The sequence below is a fragment of the Macaca thibetana genome, chromosome 16 (genome assembly GCF_024542745.1).
Source record: "Macaca thibetana thibetana isolate TM-01 chromosome 16, ASM2454274v1, whole genome shotgun sequence".
Taxonomy (NCBI): Eukaryota; Metazoa; Chordata; class Mammalia; order Primates; family Cercopithecidae; genus Macaca; species Macaca thibetana.
This window is the reverse complement of record NC_065593.1, coordinates 10634983-10652979: the sequence shown is the minus strand read 5'-3', so window position 1 is coordinate 10652979 and position 17997 is coordinate 10634983. Positions and strand designations below refer to the sequence as shown.

Sequence of the window (17997 nt, the reverse complement as noted above, 5' to 3'; positions counted from 1 at the left end):
CTTTATATCTTCAGAGTGTTCTTACATTATCTAGATTGATCCTTGCTACTGTATAAGTAAGTAGATGTGGCATTAATCCTATGTTATAAAGAAATATCCACTAAGAGGTTTATATATTTGCCCAAATTACATAGTTACAAAGTTGAGTTAGAACTCGTATTTTTAAACTTCTATTCTCTAGCCTTTTCCACTACATTATGACACAAGACCCTGCAGAAAGTCTTCCGAAAATATCAGACTGTCTCTGACTTGTCCCATCCAATCTTATATCAAATTATACGCACCCTTAAAAAGTTATTTGGAGTTTTAAAAAACTCTATTAGCCCAAATTACCTAAAATAAACTCCCTGGCTTGTTCCTCTAATGTTTATAAAAAATTGATTGAAAATATTCATTTTAAAAACAAAGTTCTTGAATTTATTTAAATTACTGTCTTGCAATGAGTTGGCCAGGAGGACCGCATTTCCTTGTTAATATATATGTAGACCCATGAAATAAATGGGAAAAGTGTGATTACAATGGCAATAGCCAACTGAATTCTTCCACCAACTGGAGTCCTATAAAGACACAAAAATTATTATAAATAAAAATCCAATAAAAATTACGGATTGCTTTGGAAACAAGTATAAAGACTGAATTGATAAAACACATAACTACATTTTAGTATATTATCATCTCAGTTGTTTTATTGAAATATAACTCATTGATTTATAGAAATTAATTATATATATGCTAAATATAAATCCTTGTTTATATGTGTTACAAATACCTGGTCCCACTTGATGTCTTTTGAGGAAGTCAATGATTAATTTGACAGTGTTAAAGTTGATCTTTTCCTAATGATTTTTGTGTTCTGTTTAAGAATTTCCCTCACCAAAGTCTTGAAGGTATTATATTCTCTAGAAGTTTTATTGTTTTTTATCACATATTTATTAAAGACATTTATAGTTTGTTAAAAAATACTGCCCTGATATACACAACATTTTCTTGATAATGGTAATTAAAAACTACCCCCACCCTGCCATGTTCACACCAATATTCAATTTAGATTGGTTTAATCTTGAAGTGTAATCCAGTAAGACTGAAGACCAAACACTTCAGGTCCTGGGCATAGATAATAAAATACTCGTAAGCCCTCCAGATCCTTGGATTGATTTACATCAATAAGGGAACCAATTTTTGATGTTGTAAAAGAAATGTGTTCATCTCTAATAACGATTTCAAGCTCCTGCCAGCCCACTTGGTTGGGAGGAGGCCATAACGCATCATCCTCTTTGATAATTTCCCTGTCATAAATTATACTCTTCAGTTCCTCCATCACACTTTATGTACATAAGCCTCTTTTCTGATCATGACATCATTCTTACAATTGCTGTTGTTGGCTTATCTTAATTTCCCGTCTGGTCAGAACTCAAACTCCAGAAACTCGTGGCTGAACTTGCCCTTGTGCCCCACGTAGTAATGTAGATAAAAGTCACTCTGAATGGCTTGCAAAAGAACCGAGACCGAACTTCTAAGAGAAAGCCGCACCTCCACGGTCTGTGCCTGACACTCTGTTTTGCTTTTTTATGATAGATCTGTGATCCCCTTGGAATTGATTTTTATGAAAGTTGTGAAGTAGGGGTTGTTTCACTTTTTTCCAAATGGATATTGAATTTATCCAAGCCTATTTATTGAAAAGACTGCCTTAGATACCGTGAAGTACTATCTTTGTCGTAAGTCTAAACTCTACATATGTATAGATCCGTTTCTAAATTCTACTGTTCTATCATTTTATTTATTCATCCTTTTGTCATTATATGTTTAGCCCTCCAATTATTTAGGTCTTCTTCAATTTCTCCCATAATGTGTTCTAGTTTTATGTGTAGAGATTTTGCATATCTCTGCTAGATTTATTCCTAGGGAGTTGATTTTCTGAATGTTTTTATAAATGTTAACTTTTTGTTTTATCACTTTCTGTTACTTGCTGAAAGAAATGCAGTTAATTCTTGTGTCCTGATCCAGTGATCATATAAAACTCACTTATTCTAGTGATTTCTTAGATTCTTTTTTATTTTCTACATATGTATTCATATCACCTACAAATCGTAAAAATTTTATTTCTTCTTGTCCAATCCTTGGGCATTTTATTTCTTTCTCTTGCCTTATTTTACCAGCTGGGACAATAGCTAGCATGGCATTGAGTACATATGGCCAACCTCATCTCATTCCTGATCTCAGAGGGAAAGTTTTCAACTGTTCACCATTAAGTCTCAGGCTTCAGTGTGGATCTCTTCTATCAGGCTAAGTTCCCTCCTATGCCCATTTTCTGAGAGCTTTTAACATGAATGGATGCTGAATTTTATGAAATGCTATTTCTGTATGAATCTACAAGATAGTTTATTTTCTTCTTTCATTCCATTAATGTGGTGGAAAACATTGGTTGGTTTTTCAAAATGTGAAACTAACTTTGCATTCCTAGAATAAACCCAACTTGGTGGTTGGGTTATATATTGCGGGATATGATTTGCTAATATGTTGTTTAGTTTTCCATCTGTGCTCATGAGTGAGACTGACATGTAATTTCATTTTTTTGTCATGTTCTTGTCAAGTTTAGGTTACCTGTCCTCATAAAATTAGTTGGAAAGTGTTTCTTCTTTTTCTGTTCTCTGGAAGTATTTATTGAAAGTTGGTATTATTTTTTTCCTTAAATATTAGGTAGACTTCTCCAGTTATGCCATCTAGGTCTAGAGTTTTCCTTTAGGAAAAATTTAAATTATGAACTCTATTTTTTTTTTTTTTTTTGAGATGGAGTTTCATTCTTGTCGCCCAGGCTGGAGTGCAATGGCGCGATGTTGGCTCACTGCAACCTCCACCTCCTGGGTTCAAGCGATTCTCCTGCTTCAGCCTCCTGAGTAGCTAGGATTACAGGCGCCTGCCACCACGCCCAACTCATTTTTTTGTATTTTTAGTAGAGATGGGGTTTCACCATGTTAGCCAGGATGGTCTCAAACTCCTCACCTCAGGTGATCAGCCCACCTCAGCCTCCCAAAGTGCTGGGATTACAGGCGTGAGCCACTGCACCCAGCCCTATGAACTCAATTTCTTTAATAGTTATGGGACTGTTCTGAGTATTTCTTCTTGTGTAAATGTTGGTAAACTGTATTTTTTCAAGAAATTTGTCTATATTTTCAAATTTATTGGTGTAAAGTTCTTCATAATATCCACTTATGATTTTTACAATACTTATTAGATATATAGTAGTAGTCTCTTTTTTATTCCTGATATTTGTTATTTTTATTTCCTCACGCTCTTTTTTCCTTTTTGTCTTGTCAAGGCTTATCAATGTTATAAATCATTTTAGAGAATCAATATTTGACCTTGTTAATCCTCTATTTTTATGTTGATTTTCTTATTTCACTGACTTCTGCTTTTATGTTTATTTTCTTCTTGTTTCTTTGGGGTTTAACTTGCTGTTCTTTTCCTAACTTCTTGAAATGAAAAATTCCTAACTTGCTGGAAAAAAATGTACTTATGGCTATATGTTTCCCTCTAAGCAAGATTTTTAGCTGCATCTCACACATTTTGATACGTAGTATTTACCTTATTCAGTTCAAAATATTTTCTAATTTCTGTTGTGATTTCTTCTTTGACCCAAGTGTTATTTGAAAGTGTATTTCCTAACTTCCAAATATACAGGAATTGCCTAATTATCTTTTTGTTAATGATTTTTAGTTTAATTGCACTGTGGTCAAATAACATACTCTGTAGGATTTCAGTCCTTTGAAATTTGTTGGTACTTATTTCATGGCCAAACATACAGTCTTTTTGTAAAATACTGAATGTGCACTTGAAAAGAATGTGTATCCTGCCATTCTTGGTTTATTGTGTGGTTAAAATCTTTTATATCGTTATTTTTCTTTTTTGTGTTTGTTTGTTAGTAACTGAGAGAAGTGTGTTAGTCTCCCAAGATGACTGTGGCTTTTTCCATTTTTCCTCTTAGTTCTGTCATTTTTTGTTGTATTTATTTGGTGGCTATATTATTAGGTCCATAGAAATTTAGCACTGTTATGTCTTCTTGATGAACTGAACCTTTTGTCATTGAAAAGTGTCTTCCTTCGGCATCTTAAATCTACTTTCTAACAAGTGATGTTGAGATAACCAGATAGCCACATAGAAAAATATAAAATTAGACCTGTTCTTCATACCATTACACCAGGATAAATTCTAAACAGATCAAATATTTAAATGTATAAATGAAACCATGCAGGTATTAGAAGAAAACTTAGGTAAGTTACTTTACAACCCTAGAGAGAGAAGGTTTTCCTAACTATGACTCCAAATCCAGAAGCAATAAGGAAAAGGACCGATAAATATAATTACATGAAAAAAACAACAACAAAAGACTTTTTCATGGCAAAATATACTTTGCATAAGCAAAGTTAAAGGAAAATAACACACTGCAAAGAAATATTTTCAGCTTACATCACAGATAGAGCTTCTAAAAATAGAGAAGACCAGCAACCTTAGAATCAGGTTAAACCTACGTTGCTCAGAGATATACCAAGATTTTTATAGAAAAAGAAATATAAATGGCTCTTAACCATATGAAAATGTGTTCACTTTTGCTCTTAATAAGAGAAATGCAAGGTAAAACTACCCCTTTCTCAACTATCCAATTAGTAAAAATTCAAGATTTTGATAACGTACTCTGTTGGCAAGGCTATGGGGAAACAGACACTGTTAGCCATGGCTGGTGGGGATGCAAAATGGAAGAGCCATCTGGAGGGGAATTTGGGAGTACATAGAAATATTAACTATGCAATTACACTTTGACCCAGCACCTCTCACTTCCAGGAATTCATCTCAAAGACACGCTGGTAAAAATATGTTAGATATATGCATATGGCTATTAATTGCAGCACTATTTTTCATAGCAAAAGCCTGGGTACTATCTAAATAGTAGAGGACTGGTTGATTAAGCTATGGAGCCATCAGCAGAGTAAGAAAAGTTGTTCTATACTATAGAATGATCTCTAGGATGTAGGAACTGGTAAAGCAAGTGGAATACAACTGTGTACAATACACTGCCAGTTACCTAAGATAAGCAGGAATACAACGAAGTCACACATGTGCTCCACTGAGAAATCGTGGAAGGATAAACTATAAAACTGAAAAAAGTTTCCCCCATAGGGAAAGGGAAGACATAGGGTCAGGGGGATGGAGAAGCTAGATTTCTTTTAATATATCTTATTTTATAGATTCAACTTTTGAGCCACGTAGATATTTTACATAATTATAAAATAATATCCATATATTTTCAATACAATTAGCCCTAGAAATAAATGAACCTAACTGTGTATTCACTTGGTGGCATTAGCATACAAAACAACTACACCCAGTAATTTGAGTATACATTCCTTTAGTAGGTTATACCTTAATAACAAAAACAAAGAAAAGAACCTGTTTTTGGTAGTCATATTATTATTTTGAGTTTGCGTTTGTATTGTAGAAATCAAATGGGTGATTATATTGAGATCACTGAGACTAGAGGTTTTGCCATGATTAAAAGGAGATACAGATATAAAATATCCAATAAGGTTAATGAGAACTGGTATTTCTGAATTTTAGTAGGATAAACTCATATTTTAAGTGTATATGTGTACATGTATATATATATATCTATGTATGCATATACATTTATGACATATATATAAATTCATAAACATTGCAAACACTGTTGATTCCAGGTCTGTGGCCCAAAACATGATCCTGGGTATAACATGCGCCTGGAATATCTTGTCATACCAGAAAGCAAGGAAGCTATCAAACGTTTACTAGGGTCATGTCAGAATTCAGGAGCAACCTGAATAAGTGCCACTGGTCAAAAATGGGACAGTCTGAGCATCAATAAAGACAATAACTGTCATGGACTGAAACACATCACATATGTTTAAATCAGCCGGGCGCGGTGGCTCATGCCTGTAATCCCAGAACTTTGGGAGACCAAGGTGGGCAGATCGCCTGAGGTCAGGAGTTCGAGATCAGGCTGGCCAACATGATGAAACCCCGTCTCTACTAAAAATACAAAAATTAGCTGGGCATGGTGGTGCATGCCTGTAATCCCAGCCACTCGGGAGGCTGAGGCAAGAGAATCGCTTGAACTCAGGAAGCAGCGGTTGCAGTGAGTCGAGATCGTGCCACTGCACTCCAGCCTGGGTGACAGAGGGAGACTCTGTCTCAAAAAAAAAAAAAAAAAAAAAAAGAAAAGAAAAAGAAAAATATGATTACATTCATAACTTTTTAATGGTACTAAACAAAGAAATAAAGCAACAAAACTCACTGGTCACCTTTGGAGGATGCCCAGGTAAGAAACAATACATTTTAAAAACTGGTAACTAGGCCAGGCACGGTGGCTCATACTTGTAATCCCAGCACTTCAGGAGGCTGAGGTGGGTGGATCACCTGAGGTCAGGAGTTCGATACCAGCCTGGCCAACATTGCCAAACCCTGCCTCTGCTAAAAATACAAAAATTAGCCAGGCATGGCGGCACACACCTGTAGTCCCAGCTACTTGGGAGGCTGAGGCAGGAGAATCGCTTGAACCCGGGAGGCGGAGTTTGCAGTTGCAGTGAACCAAGATCTTGCCACTGCACTCCAGCCTGGGCGACAGAATGAGACTTTGTCTCAAATAAAAAGAAAACTGGTAACTAAGGGAGAGAATCAGCTGCTTTTCATTTCACTTTCTTCTGATGATCTGTACTCTAGCATGGCCAAAGGATAAATAAGTGGACATTTTTCTTTATGGAAGTTTTCCAGCTAATAAACAAGTAGTGATATATTATCATTAGAATATCACAGTTTTGCAACCAAAATGAACTAATGGATTTAGGCAATACTCATCAAAGACTATTAACATCACAGATAAGCAGCTAGGTGTTAGGTATATTATGATGGGAGTACATAATGCCATTACTTAACATGAAGTAGTGAATACTTAACATGAAGTAGTCAATAATACCAGAATCTGGTCAAGCCTCTAGATCTAACCACCAATTTATAGGAAACATAAGGTGCAGAAGGACAGACATTTAAAACTCACAATACCGAAGTTATTTCTTCATTTTTTGTATGATCATGGTAGAGTGGTTAGTTTTTAAGTGCTTATCTTTTAGAGATACATTCTGACATACAAAGGAAACAATGTGATGTCTGGGATTTATTTCAAAATACTTTAGCAAGCCAGGCACAGTGGCTCACACCTGTAATCCCAGCATTTTGGGAGGCTGAGGCAGGCGGATCACTTGAGGTCAGGAGTTCAAGACCAGCCTGGCCAACATGGTGAAACCCCGTCTCTACTTAAAACACAAAAATGAGTTGGGTGTGGTGGCATGTACCTGTAATCCCAGCTACTTGAGAGGCTCAGGCAGGAGAATCACTTGAACCTGGGAGGCAGAGGTAGCAGTGAGCCGAGATTGCGCCACTGCACTCCAGTCTGGGCAACAGAGCGAGACCGTCTCAAAAAAAAAGAAAAAAAAAAAGTTTGGCAGTGTGGCGTGGATAAGGTTTAGATAAAACAAGATTGGATATACCAATAATCATTGAAGCTGGGTGATGAGTACATCTGATTCACTATATTAGTCTCTCTGCTTTTATATATGTTTGAAAATTCCCAGTAAAAAGTTAAAATGAAAACAATTAAAAATATTCACAAAAAGTTGTTTTTCGCCAATAATTGCCTTAAATTCTACTTTGTTGTTAAAATTGCAATACTGTATTTCATTTGGCTGGTGTTTGTAATTGTTTTCATCTTTTGACTTTAAATCTTTTTATATCAGTATAGTTAAGGGTTTTCTTTTGTAAGCAGTGTAGAGCTGGGTCTTCCTTTTTTTTTTTTTTTTTTTTTTTTTGAGATGGAGTCACGCAGGCTGGAGTGCAATACTGCTATCTCAGCTCACTGCAACCTCCGAGTCCCGGGTTCAAGCGATTCTCTTGCCTCAGCCTCCCAAGTAGCTGGGATTACAGGCGACCGCCACCACACCTGGCTAATTATTTTGTATTTTCAGTAGAGATGGGGTTTCACCATGTTGGCCAGGCTGGTCTCGAACTCCTGACCTCAGGTGATCTGCCCGCCTCAGCCTCCCAAAGTGCTGAGATTACAGGTGTGAGCCACCTTGCCCGGCCTAGAGTTGGGTTTTTAATCTTTTTATACACTTTGAAATTCTTTGACTCTTAACTGAAATCTTTACCTTTACATTTAATGTAATTTCTGATATCTTTGCATTTAAATCTGTATCTTAACACACACTTCCTATTTGTCCCATTGTTTCTGTTTCCCCTTCCCCTTCTCCTGCCTTCTGTACTCATTTTGATGCTCAGTGGTTACCCTAACAATTACAACATGAATCCTTGACTTATCAAAATCTAATATAAATGGATACTTTTACCTCATCTCACACAATTAAAGGACCTTCGAAGGCTTAAACTCCATTTACTCTTTTCCAGCTTTTATGCCACTGTTGTCGTGTATTTCTATCCTGTATATGTTTAATTAGTTAATATTCATTGATATGTACACATGCATTTATATTGTCTTTGCTCTTCATTCTTTCCTGAATTTCTAAGTTTCCTCCTGAGATCATTTTCCTTCACCCTGAAGAACACCCTAGACTGACAACTGCCCATGACTACACTGGGCCTTGTAGAAAACTACGGTTTTTGTGGACAAGAGTGACCATGACACTGTAAATCAACTATTATTAACTTCCCTTAAGAAAAGGGAAGATTTCTTTCAAAAGATTCCTGTTTTTACTTGTATGGCAGTATTTTCACTTACTACCTGATTTTATCAGACTTGAAGATATGATTCCTTTTTTTTTTTTCCTTTGAGACACAATCTTGCTCTGTCACCCAGGCCAGAGTACAGTGGCGTGATTAAGGCTCACTGCAACCTCTGTCTCCCGGGTTCAAGTGATTCTCCTGCCTCAGCCTCCTGAGTAGCTGGGACTACTCAGGCGCCCGCCACCACGCCGGGCTAATTTTTTATATTTTAGTAGAGACGGGGTTTCCCCACGTTGGTCAGGATGGTCTCGATCTCCTGACCTCATCATTTGTCCACCTCGGCCTCCCAAAGTGAAGATGTGATTTTAACTAATGAGTTGAATACTTACTTTGAGGAACTGCGGCACAGGATAATCCATGCTGTAATAATCACCAGACCACACAGCTCCCTATAAAAGGGCGTACATTTCAGATTTTGGAAGTGGCTACAAGTGAGATGGATATCATCACATTCTCTCCAGGACCACCTGATAGCGCATTCTGATCAAGTGACTCTCCCTCAAGATCTATGGCATCGATGGAATATTTTCAAGTCTGACCATGATTCAAACATTACTTTTTTCAGATAATTTAAAGCCTTGTATGAAAATACATTTCATCTTAAAAGGCAGATATGAGATCCCTGACTGTGCCCTGATTTATAAGTGGATCCCCCCAAAATGAAATGAATATTTTTAAAAATCCACAGATATATCACTTTTTTCAGGTCGCTGGAAGAAACAGTGCAACTAAGAAAATCCAGATTTGATCAGTCAATACTTTTACATTTTTTTTTTTCTGAGACGGAGTCTCGCTCTGTCGCCCAGGCTGGAGTGCAGTGGCGCGATCTCGGCTCACTGCAAGCTCCGCCTCGCGGGTTCACGCCATTCTCCTGCCTCAGGCTCCTGAGTAGCTGGGACTCCAGGCCCCTGCCACCAGGCCCAGCTAATTTTTTGTATTTTTAGTAGAGATGGGGTTTCACCGTGTTAGCCAGGATGGTCTTGATCTCCTGACCTCGTGATCCGCCAGCCTCGGCCTCCCAAAGTGCTGGGATTATAGGCGTGAGCCACCGTGCCTGGCCAATACTTTTACATTTTTAAAGAGGCTTCAGTGTGAGGCAGAATGAGCCCAAACCAATACGTAATCTGTGTATATACTATAAGAGATTGGGTCATTTCTTAGGGGAGAGGAATGATTTGTAGTACAAATCAGACTAATAATTTGGAGGTGGGTATATGCTTCTATATATATGTATTAGACACACATGTCTTTTATGTAGAATAAAAAACAATCACTTCAGCCATAGTACCACTAGAAGCCCCACCCTGAGTTCACTATAACCCATGGGCTTCATGCTGGAAGTGATTTAACCCATTTGGTCTACATTCTCATCTACAGACCCAACCTATAGATTGGCCCTCCAGTGTTCTGAAGATTGGGGGTTATAACAAAGAAGCACCTTTTCAGTGATGTTTAACTTACAGGTCTATGAATTTTGTTGTTGGCAGGAGTAGAAAAGAAAGGAAAGGAGGATGTCAGCAGGAGTAGAAAAGAAAGGAAAGGCTCTATTAATAAGTCCTCGGAGACAAGGGTGGGAGGAAGCAAAGGAAGAAGTGATAACATGGGAGCAAGTGGTCATGACAAGGAAATGATACAAGACATACCAGGGCAAGCCTAACAGGTTGACTTAAAGTTTTGATCTCTAGGCTGGGCGCGGTGGCTCATGCCTGTAATCCCAGCACTTTGGGAGGCCAAGGAGGGTGGATCATGAGGTCAGAAGTTCAAGACCAGCCTGACCAACATGATGAAACCCTGTATCTACTAAAGATACAAAAAGTAGCTGGCCGTGGTGGCGCACTCCTGTAATCCCAGCTACTCAGGAGGCTGAGGCAGAAGAATAGCTTGAACCTGAGAGACAGATGTTGCAGTGAGCAGAGATCATGCCACTGCACTCCAGCCTGGGCGACAGAGCAAGTCTCCGTTTAAAAAAAAAAAAGTAATGACCTCTGGGATAGCTGATCACACTCGTAGATAAGATTCTGCCTTAAACCAGAACTGAATCAGAGGCTGACAGTTATCATCATATTAGATCGGACTGAGTATTACTGTATAATACCCTTGCTAGTTACAAGAGGGCCAAAGTCCAACGGCCTGACAGTAATATAATATAATATGTAATGACTGCCAGTGGCAGTGATAATGAAGTCTGATAGATGGGGCTGGGTTTGAATCCCGGCTCCATTATTTCCTCAATTTCATCAGCTTATAAAAAAGAATACCTTCCCTGCTCCGCAGGGTACATTGGGGGAATTGAGTTACCATTGTGCTCAGATGGGGTGTTGCAAACAAGATTCCTCAGTTCCAGCCCACAGTTCTATCCCTCCACAGGGCAAACATCACCGCTCACCTGCCTTCTTCCTCATGTAAGATGTTCTGTTGTGTATGACGCAAGAGGTAGTACGCCAAGCCAACAGCCCACACCATACAAAAGAGTATGTGTATTGCAGAGATACTTTTCCAAATAACATTACCTAAAAATAGACGTCCTGATGTTGTTAATCGTGGAACCACAGCCCACAGAAAAAATATGATCTTTTTGTATGTTTTGCCATAGTCTGCTTTCAAAAAAGACATTCAGACCCCCTCACCCCCATTGCCCTTTTTTTTTTTTTTTTAGGACAACACAGAGGTCATAGCACTGATTATAAACTTCAGTGGCCATTTCTTGTTTGGGTTGCTCAGCAGCTCCCCTTCCTAAGACGATTACCCTTATTTTCTTTGGGGATCCACCATGTCCACACTCCCAGTCCATGTTTCCCAGCAAACTGGACTTTGGCTAGGTCAATCAATGCATGTTATCTCCTCAGCCACAGTGATTTGGATCAGCACAAACGGACAAGCAATCAGAGCCAGAGACTGCATTCTGAGACTTTGGTAGAGTGAAGAAACACAGTCCATATTCCACTGGACGTGGTATCGTGAAGATGTGAACAGGGGCTGCAGGGCCACTGTGTGGAGCCCAAGAGTGAAGTTAGCATGACAGACGGTGGAACTGAGAGGTGGAGAGAAGTTAAAAGTTCCGAGTCCACCAGCCTAAAGCCAGCACCACCCCTCACCTTTTTCAGTAAACTGGACCAATGCCTTTTCTTCTTAGCTCATAGCACATTTGAGTTCTTTTTCTAGCTTGTATCTAAAGAGGCCCTAACTGATCTACCTTAAAGATGCAGATGGAATTCTAGCTCCGTACATCTCCATACAGGGAGCCCAGGCATCTAGGGAATTAGAATTTTCCCCACCAAGGTGAGACTCGTTAGTCTTTATTCTAAGGCCCCTGAGAACATTTGAGCCCCACTAGGAGAAATGATTTTAAAGAAAGTGAAGAAGAATCTGTCCTGTCACTTCGGTAAAACAGAAGACGCTGTTTTATAGCAGATCCTTCTGACATTTTCCTGGAGATGGGTAAAGATGATTAGAATTAGCCCCTCTTATTATCAGAAATGAGAAGAAAGGTCTAGAGAGCCCCGTTTTACTTCTGGGAGTTGGGCAGATAGACCCTCGTTATTATGAGGAAATCCGATTTGCTGTCTCTCCATTTAGAATGCAAGGCTTATACCTGTGACTTGAGGGTTAAGTCCAACAAGCAGGGTCAGTACTGCAGGGATTGTGTATACCACCTGTTAGCAAAAAAGGGAGGAAATTACGTGAGTGAAGATGTATGCCCAATATATGAGATGTTCAGAGATATGTAGGAAGTAAAGAAAGATGAGATCAGTGGCTGTTGTTCTCCATGATTTGCCTCTAGTTTCAATGGAGATTGACAAAGTGGTAGACTCTGCTTTTGTGGCACTTACCATGCCTGCCTGCAATTTTATCTACCTTCCTCCTAGACTATAGGCTATTCGAGAAGCTCATTTACCTTTGAGCTCTGGCACTGAGCATAGGGTTTGGGTCTTAAGACACACTGACTTTCCAGTCTCTCTCTCCCAAGCAACTTTCATGCCCAAATGGCCTTTCCCCACTTGCATAAAAGAAAATGTTCTTTGAAAAGCAGGGCAGGAGCAGCCACGATGCTAGATGGCCCTGCTGGTTTGGACCCAATGGACCATCCAGGCCAGTGCTGCATCTCTTTGAGACCACAGAAAGTTTTCTAATAATGCATTCACAATCAACTGTGCCCAGTAATAAGGTCAGGGTCTTCATTTTGGAAACTGCTGGTAAGTTGTTTGGAAATGAGAAGTCTGGCCCTAAGGAGGCCCTATTCCTAAGCCTCGTTCAGAGCAAGCAGGCTCTAGCCAAACTTACTATTGGTGTGCATGTGTTGTTGGCGGGGAGCAAATAGGATGGGTGGGTTTCTAAGAAGGATGGGGACTTTCTGAGCAATGTAGCCGTTTAATCACATCAATTTCTGTGCTTATGTCAGAAGAAGACGTTAAGGCAGGTGCCAGGGGTCCATGCGGGAGGCAGTGGCGGGCTGAACTGTGAATGAGGGAGGATGTCTATGGGGACGTGGGGTCTATTCTTCCTATTATATCATCTGAGCATGAGTGAAAGATAAAATGTGCAGGTACTACGTAGATAAGCAATTAGACCTATATTGTTTAATTATTTTATTTATTTATTTTTTTGAGATGGAGTTTCGCTCTTGTTGCCCGGGCTGGAGTGCAATGGCGCGATCTCGGCTCATGGCAACCTCTGCCTCCCGGGTTCAAGCAATTCTCCTGTCTCAGCCTCCCAAGTAGCCTGGATTACAGGCATGCGCCACCACCCCCGCCTAATTTTGTATTTTTTTAAGTACAGTCGGGGTTTCTCCATGTTGGTCAGGCTGGTCTCAAACTCCCGACCTCAGGTGATCCATCCACCTCAGCCTACCAAAGTGCTGGGATTACAGGCATGAGCCACCGTGCCCGGCCTAATTAATTTTTTAGAGATGAGGGTCTCGCTATGTTGCACAGGCTGGCCTTGAGCTCCTGGGCTCGAGCGATCCTCCTGCCTCAGCCTCCTGAGTAACTGGGACTACAGGTACATGCCATCATGCCTGGCTCAAATTTATTTTGTGTTTCAAGGGGCTCTCCAAGGCAGTGGTAAGGAACAGAGAGATGTTAAAGACGACTGAGATTCTAAACAAGGACGACTCAAAGAATGATTCTGCTGATAACAGAAATGGGTGAGTCAGGAGAAATAGATTTTGGAGGGAAAGATGCTAGGTAGGTCCTTGGGCATATCTGAGGAGCAGTGTGACATGCAGGTGAATATACACAGCAGTCTTTTGGAAATTCACCATGCAGCTGGATGCCTGAGACTTGTCTTCAGGGAAATAATATTTGGAATTCAAGATATGGACCAGGGTGCCAAGGCAAAGGCAGTTTGATTTGATTCAGAGGCATAGTGATCTGGATAGTAAATATCAGAATGTGGTTTTATTGCACTAAAAAAACAAAACCTAGATAGAATTTTGTGTTATAATTCCAAATACCATCATCCTTGTTGCTCCTCTGTCAGTATTATTCTAAAGTCTAAGAATCATCCCCTTGGTGATACTGTACAGTCTTGTGTATCTATATTGAGAGAAACTGGGCAAAATTCAGATATTTTGGAAGATAAAAGATAGAACCAGGCACGGTGGCTCATGCCTGTAATCCCAGCACTTTGGGAAGCTGAGGCAGGTGGCTCACCTGAGGTCGAGAGTTCAAGACCAGCCTGACCACCATGGAGAAACCCCGTCTCTACTAAAAATACAAAATTAGCCGGGCATGATGGCGCATGCCTGTAATCCCAGTTACTCAGGAGGCTGAGGCAGGAGAATCACTTGAACCGGGAGGCGGAGGTTGCGGTGAGCTGAGGTCGCGCCATTGCGCTCCAGCCTGGGCAACAAGAGCGAAACTCCGTCTCAAAAAACAAACAAACAAACAAAAGATATTTAGAAGATGTATGGGACAATGTCCCCCTCCTCCAAATGGTTCAAATCAGAGCATTGCTTATATGAAGACTGTAGGTTTTACAGGATTTAATACTTTCTTTTTTTTTTTTTTGAGATGGAGTTTCAGTGGCACCATCTCAGCACACCGCAACCTCTGCCTCCTGGGTTCAAGCGATTCTCCTGCTTCAGCCTCCCAAGTAGCAGGGGACTACAGGAGCATGCCACCACGCCCGGCTAATATTTGTATTTTTTGGTGGAGATGGGGTTTCACCATGTTGCCCAGGCTGGTCTCAAACTCCTGATCTCAAGTGATCCACCCGCCTCAGCCTCCCAGAGTGCTGAGATTACAAGCGTGAGCCACCTTGCCCAGCCAGGAGTTAATACTTTCTAGAAATGTTAAGTCACTGAATTAGCAGAATCACAGAACTTAAGCCTGCTATTTCCCAGTCAAAGGTTTGCATTGAGTCTCTGGCTAGAAACCGAAAGGAATGGTTCAACTGGTCTTGAGAGGCCTACTCTAGGTCCTCAAGAAAGTGTCCTCAGTTGGGCCATCTAACCAAAGGGAATACTGCAGAAAGACCTGTTTCCAGAAAGTTCGAAATTCATACACACATTACATTAGAACTCTGATCCTGTCTACTAATATTTTAGGAAAAAGAGCTTACCAAGGGTTTGATTTTTAAGTTTCTAAGAAAATTAAGCAGGGAGGAGGGGTAAAGACAAAACCGTGTGTTTTGTGCCATTCCCCAATTCTTCCAAACAGAGGAAATCCTGGAAGCGGCTCATACTCACCACCCACAGCTCTGCATCTGGATCATTTACCTGGAACGTCAGAATACAGAAGTGTTAGCAGACATCCTGTGCTGTTCCATTCCTTTTAAATTCATTTGTTAAGTACTTTTTAAAATTAATGTGTTAAGTGCCAGACACTGCAATAGGCGTCGAGGATACAAAATCTGAACAGGATATAATCCAGCAGATGAGGGTGGGTGACGGTATTTGTGACCGACACAACAGATGTTTTTAACAGGCATCCATACATTTTTGAAAAGCCTTCACAGGGGCTCTGGAGAGGACTCACCAAACCCGGAATGGGTATTTTAAGGGCCCTCCACCCCCACCCCCCACCAGTCTCAAGAAATGAGGGAAATTACTATGAAGGGGGTCCCCAAGCCGACTAGAAAGTTTAATGATGCTATAAAGGGTTTTGTTCTGCTTCATCTCCTAGGCCCTGAGATGTGTCCAGTGTCGTCCGCGGACTGGACGTTAAGGCAAGGGCCAGGGCCGCTTCTGCTGAAGTCCCCTGGGAAGTTCCACGCGCGGAACCAGCCCCTTCCAGGGTATGAGCCCGGGTGTGGGACTCGCTTCCATGAACATATCCACGTCTCTTAGACGGGGGAGAAAGTGGGGGCTTCCCTAGCAGAAACCCCAAGTGCCGTCCTCCCCATGAACTGTGCGCCCCTGCGACTCTGCGGGCTAGTCAGTTACACGACCCGCCACGCCAGGGGGCGGAGCTGGGAGCCGGGCGGGTCCCCCTCCCTCCGCGGCCGCCTGACCTGCACGAAGGCCGCCATTGCGAAGAAGGCGGCCATGAGCCCGTTGCAGGCCCGCCACAGGGAAGGCGCCATGGCTCGGGGAGCGCGGCGGCGCGGGGCGGCGACTCCTGCCTGGTACGGACCGGCTCCCTCCTTCCGCGGAGGGACCGAGACCCCGCCCCGGTTTCGGTCCCCTGGGGACACTGCCTTGGCAGTCGCTCGGCGCCGGGGGCGGGGAGGGAAGGGCGTGGCTGGAGCCAGTACTCGGCGTCCCATTCAGCCCGCCCCGAACGCCGCGGGGTGGAGGCGGCGCCGTCCCCGTTTCGCGGATGGGAAAGCGAGTCCCACCCGGAGCGCAGGTCTCGGTGGTGGACAGAACTCGAATTTGAACCCAAGTAGGTTCAACTCCAAAGCCTGTTTTCACTAAAGCTACCTTCCTCATATTAAAAAAAAAAAAAAAAAAAAAAAAAAAAAAGGAAAAAAGGAAGGCAGGCAGGCGGGAGGGAGGGGAGAGAGGTAGAAAGAGAAAGAGAGAGAGAGAGAGAGCCGGGCGCAGTGACCCACGCGAAAGAAAGAAAGGGTCGGGCGCAGTGGCTCACACCTGTAATCCCAGCACTGTGGGAGGCCGAGGTGGGCGGATCACCTGAGGTCAGGAGTTCGAGACCAGTCTGGCCAACATGGTGAAACCCCGTTTCTACTAAAAATACAACAAAATTAGTCGGGCGTGGTGGCGGGAGCCTGTAATCCCAGCTACTCAGGAGGCTGAGGCGGGAGAATTGCTTGAACCCGGGAGGCGGAGGTTGCAGTTAGCCTAGATTGTGTGCCACCGCACTCTAGCCTGGGCGACAGAGTGAGACTCCTCAAAAAAAAAAAAAAGGTTTTTACAAAAATAAGAAAGAGAAAGAAAAAGAGGGGTGTGTGTGTGTGTGTGTGTTCTGTTTAGTATTTATGCATTTCCTTCCAAAGCTCAGGAACTTTCAAATCCCTGTAAGCGTTATGGTAATTTCTAGAGTGACGACAGTTATATTAACATCTTATACGGCTCACAGCTTTTCCGCAGACAAGCTCATTTATCTTCATGGGCTTTTATTATAAAAGATATTTACATATTATACATATTTACAATTCTCTCCCGCCACCAAAACCAACAACATTTCCAAAATTGCTCATGAATTTCTTATGAACCAAAGACACTGAAATATTCACTGTTCTCCCCTAGTCTGTCTTGTCTTTTTCTGTTTTGTAATTCGCCCTTCTGCTTAGTTCCTCCCCGGTCTCATTTACACATCCATAGGCCTCATTTCTGCTGTTTTAAAGAGTCTTTATCGCTTCAAATCAGGAGCTTCTGTGCCTGTCCGCCTTTCCTTTGAGCTAAATCTCCTCAAACTGTCTAGTTTTTTTTTTTTTTTTTTCTTTCCCTCTGAATTTCATTCTTTTCACGAAACACTTATTTCAGGAATGTGGTCTGCTCTGTGCCTGGTGCTGGGACCATGAAGGTCAGGTGCTGGGACCAGGCAGGGAGCCTGGTGGCTGGCGGGGAGTGGGCACCCGTGTTTGCAGAGGTGGGGTGGGGACAGCGGGGACCAGCACTGGGTGGAGTACCACCACTAAATCAGCCCTGGGATTGGAAACAAACCAAGACTACTCTCACTGTCCTTTTCCTTACATAAAAGAAAAAAATGAAAGCTGCATTCCCCCTGCACCCCCAATTCGTATGCTAAAGGCCCTAACCCCCAATGCCTCAAA

The 17997-nt window shown here is 41.6% G+C and overlaps 1 protein-coding gene and 1 pseudogene across 2 annotated transcripts; both read right to left on the bottom strand.

The window, feature by feature from the left end:
• Window positions 1-390: 390 nt before the first annotated feature.
• Window positions 391-16787, bottom strand: TMEM220 (transmembrane protein 220). The gene is made up of 6 exons (XM_050765497.1): window positions 16273-16787; window positions 15509-15538; window positions 12413-12473; window positions 11207-11330; window positions 9150-9209; window positions 391-557 (listed from the first exon to the last, which is right to left on the bottom strand). The coding sequence occupies exons 1-6, from the start codon at window positions 16525-16527 to the stop codon at window positions 422-424; spliced, it is 666 nt and encodes a 221-aa protein (XP_050621454.1). The 5' UTR covers window positions 16528-16787; the 3' UTR covers window positions 391-421.
• LOC126939817 (protein mago nashi homolog) lies at window positions 564-7406 on the bottom strand (annotated as a pseudogene). Its single transcript, XR_007720449.1, has one exon. The product of XR_007720449.1 is annotated as a protein mago nashi homolog (transcript).
• Window positions 16788-17997: the final 1210 nt, after the last annotated feature.

Coding starts and splice junctions, on each gene's coding strand:
- TMEM220 (XM_050765497.1), bottom strand. CDS start 16,527: ATGGGACGCCGAGTACTGGCTCCAGCCACGCCCTTCCCTCCCCGCCCC. Junction 15,539..16,272: donor CAATGGCGGCCTTCGTGCAG/GTCAGGCGGCCG, acceptor CTGACGTTCCAG/GTAAATGATCCAGATGCAGA. Junction 11,331..12,412: donor ACTTAACCCTCAAGTCACAG/GTATAAGCCTTG, acceptor GTCTATTTTTAG/GTAATGTTATTTGGAAAAGT.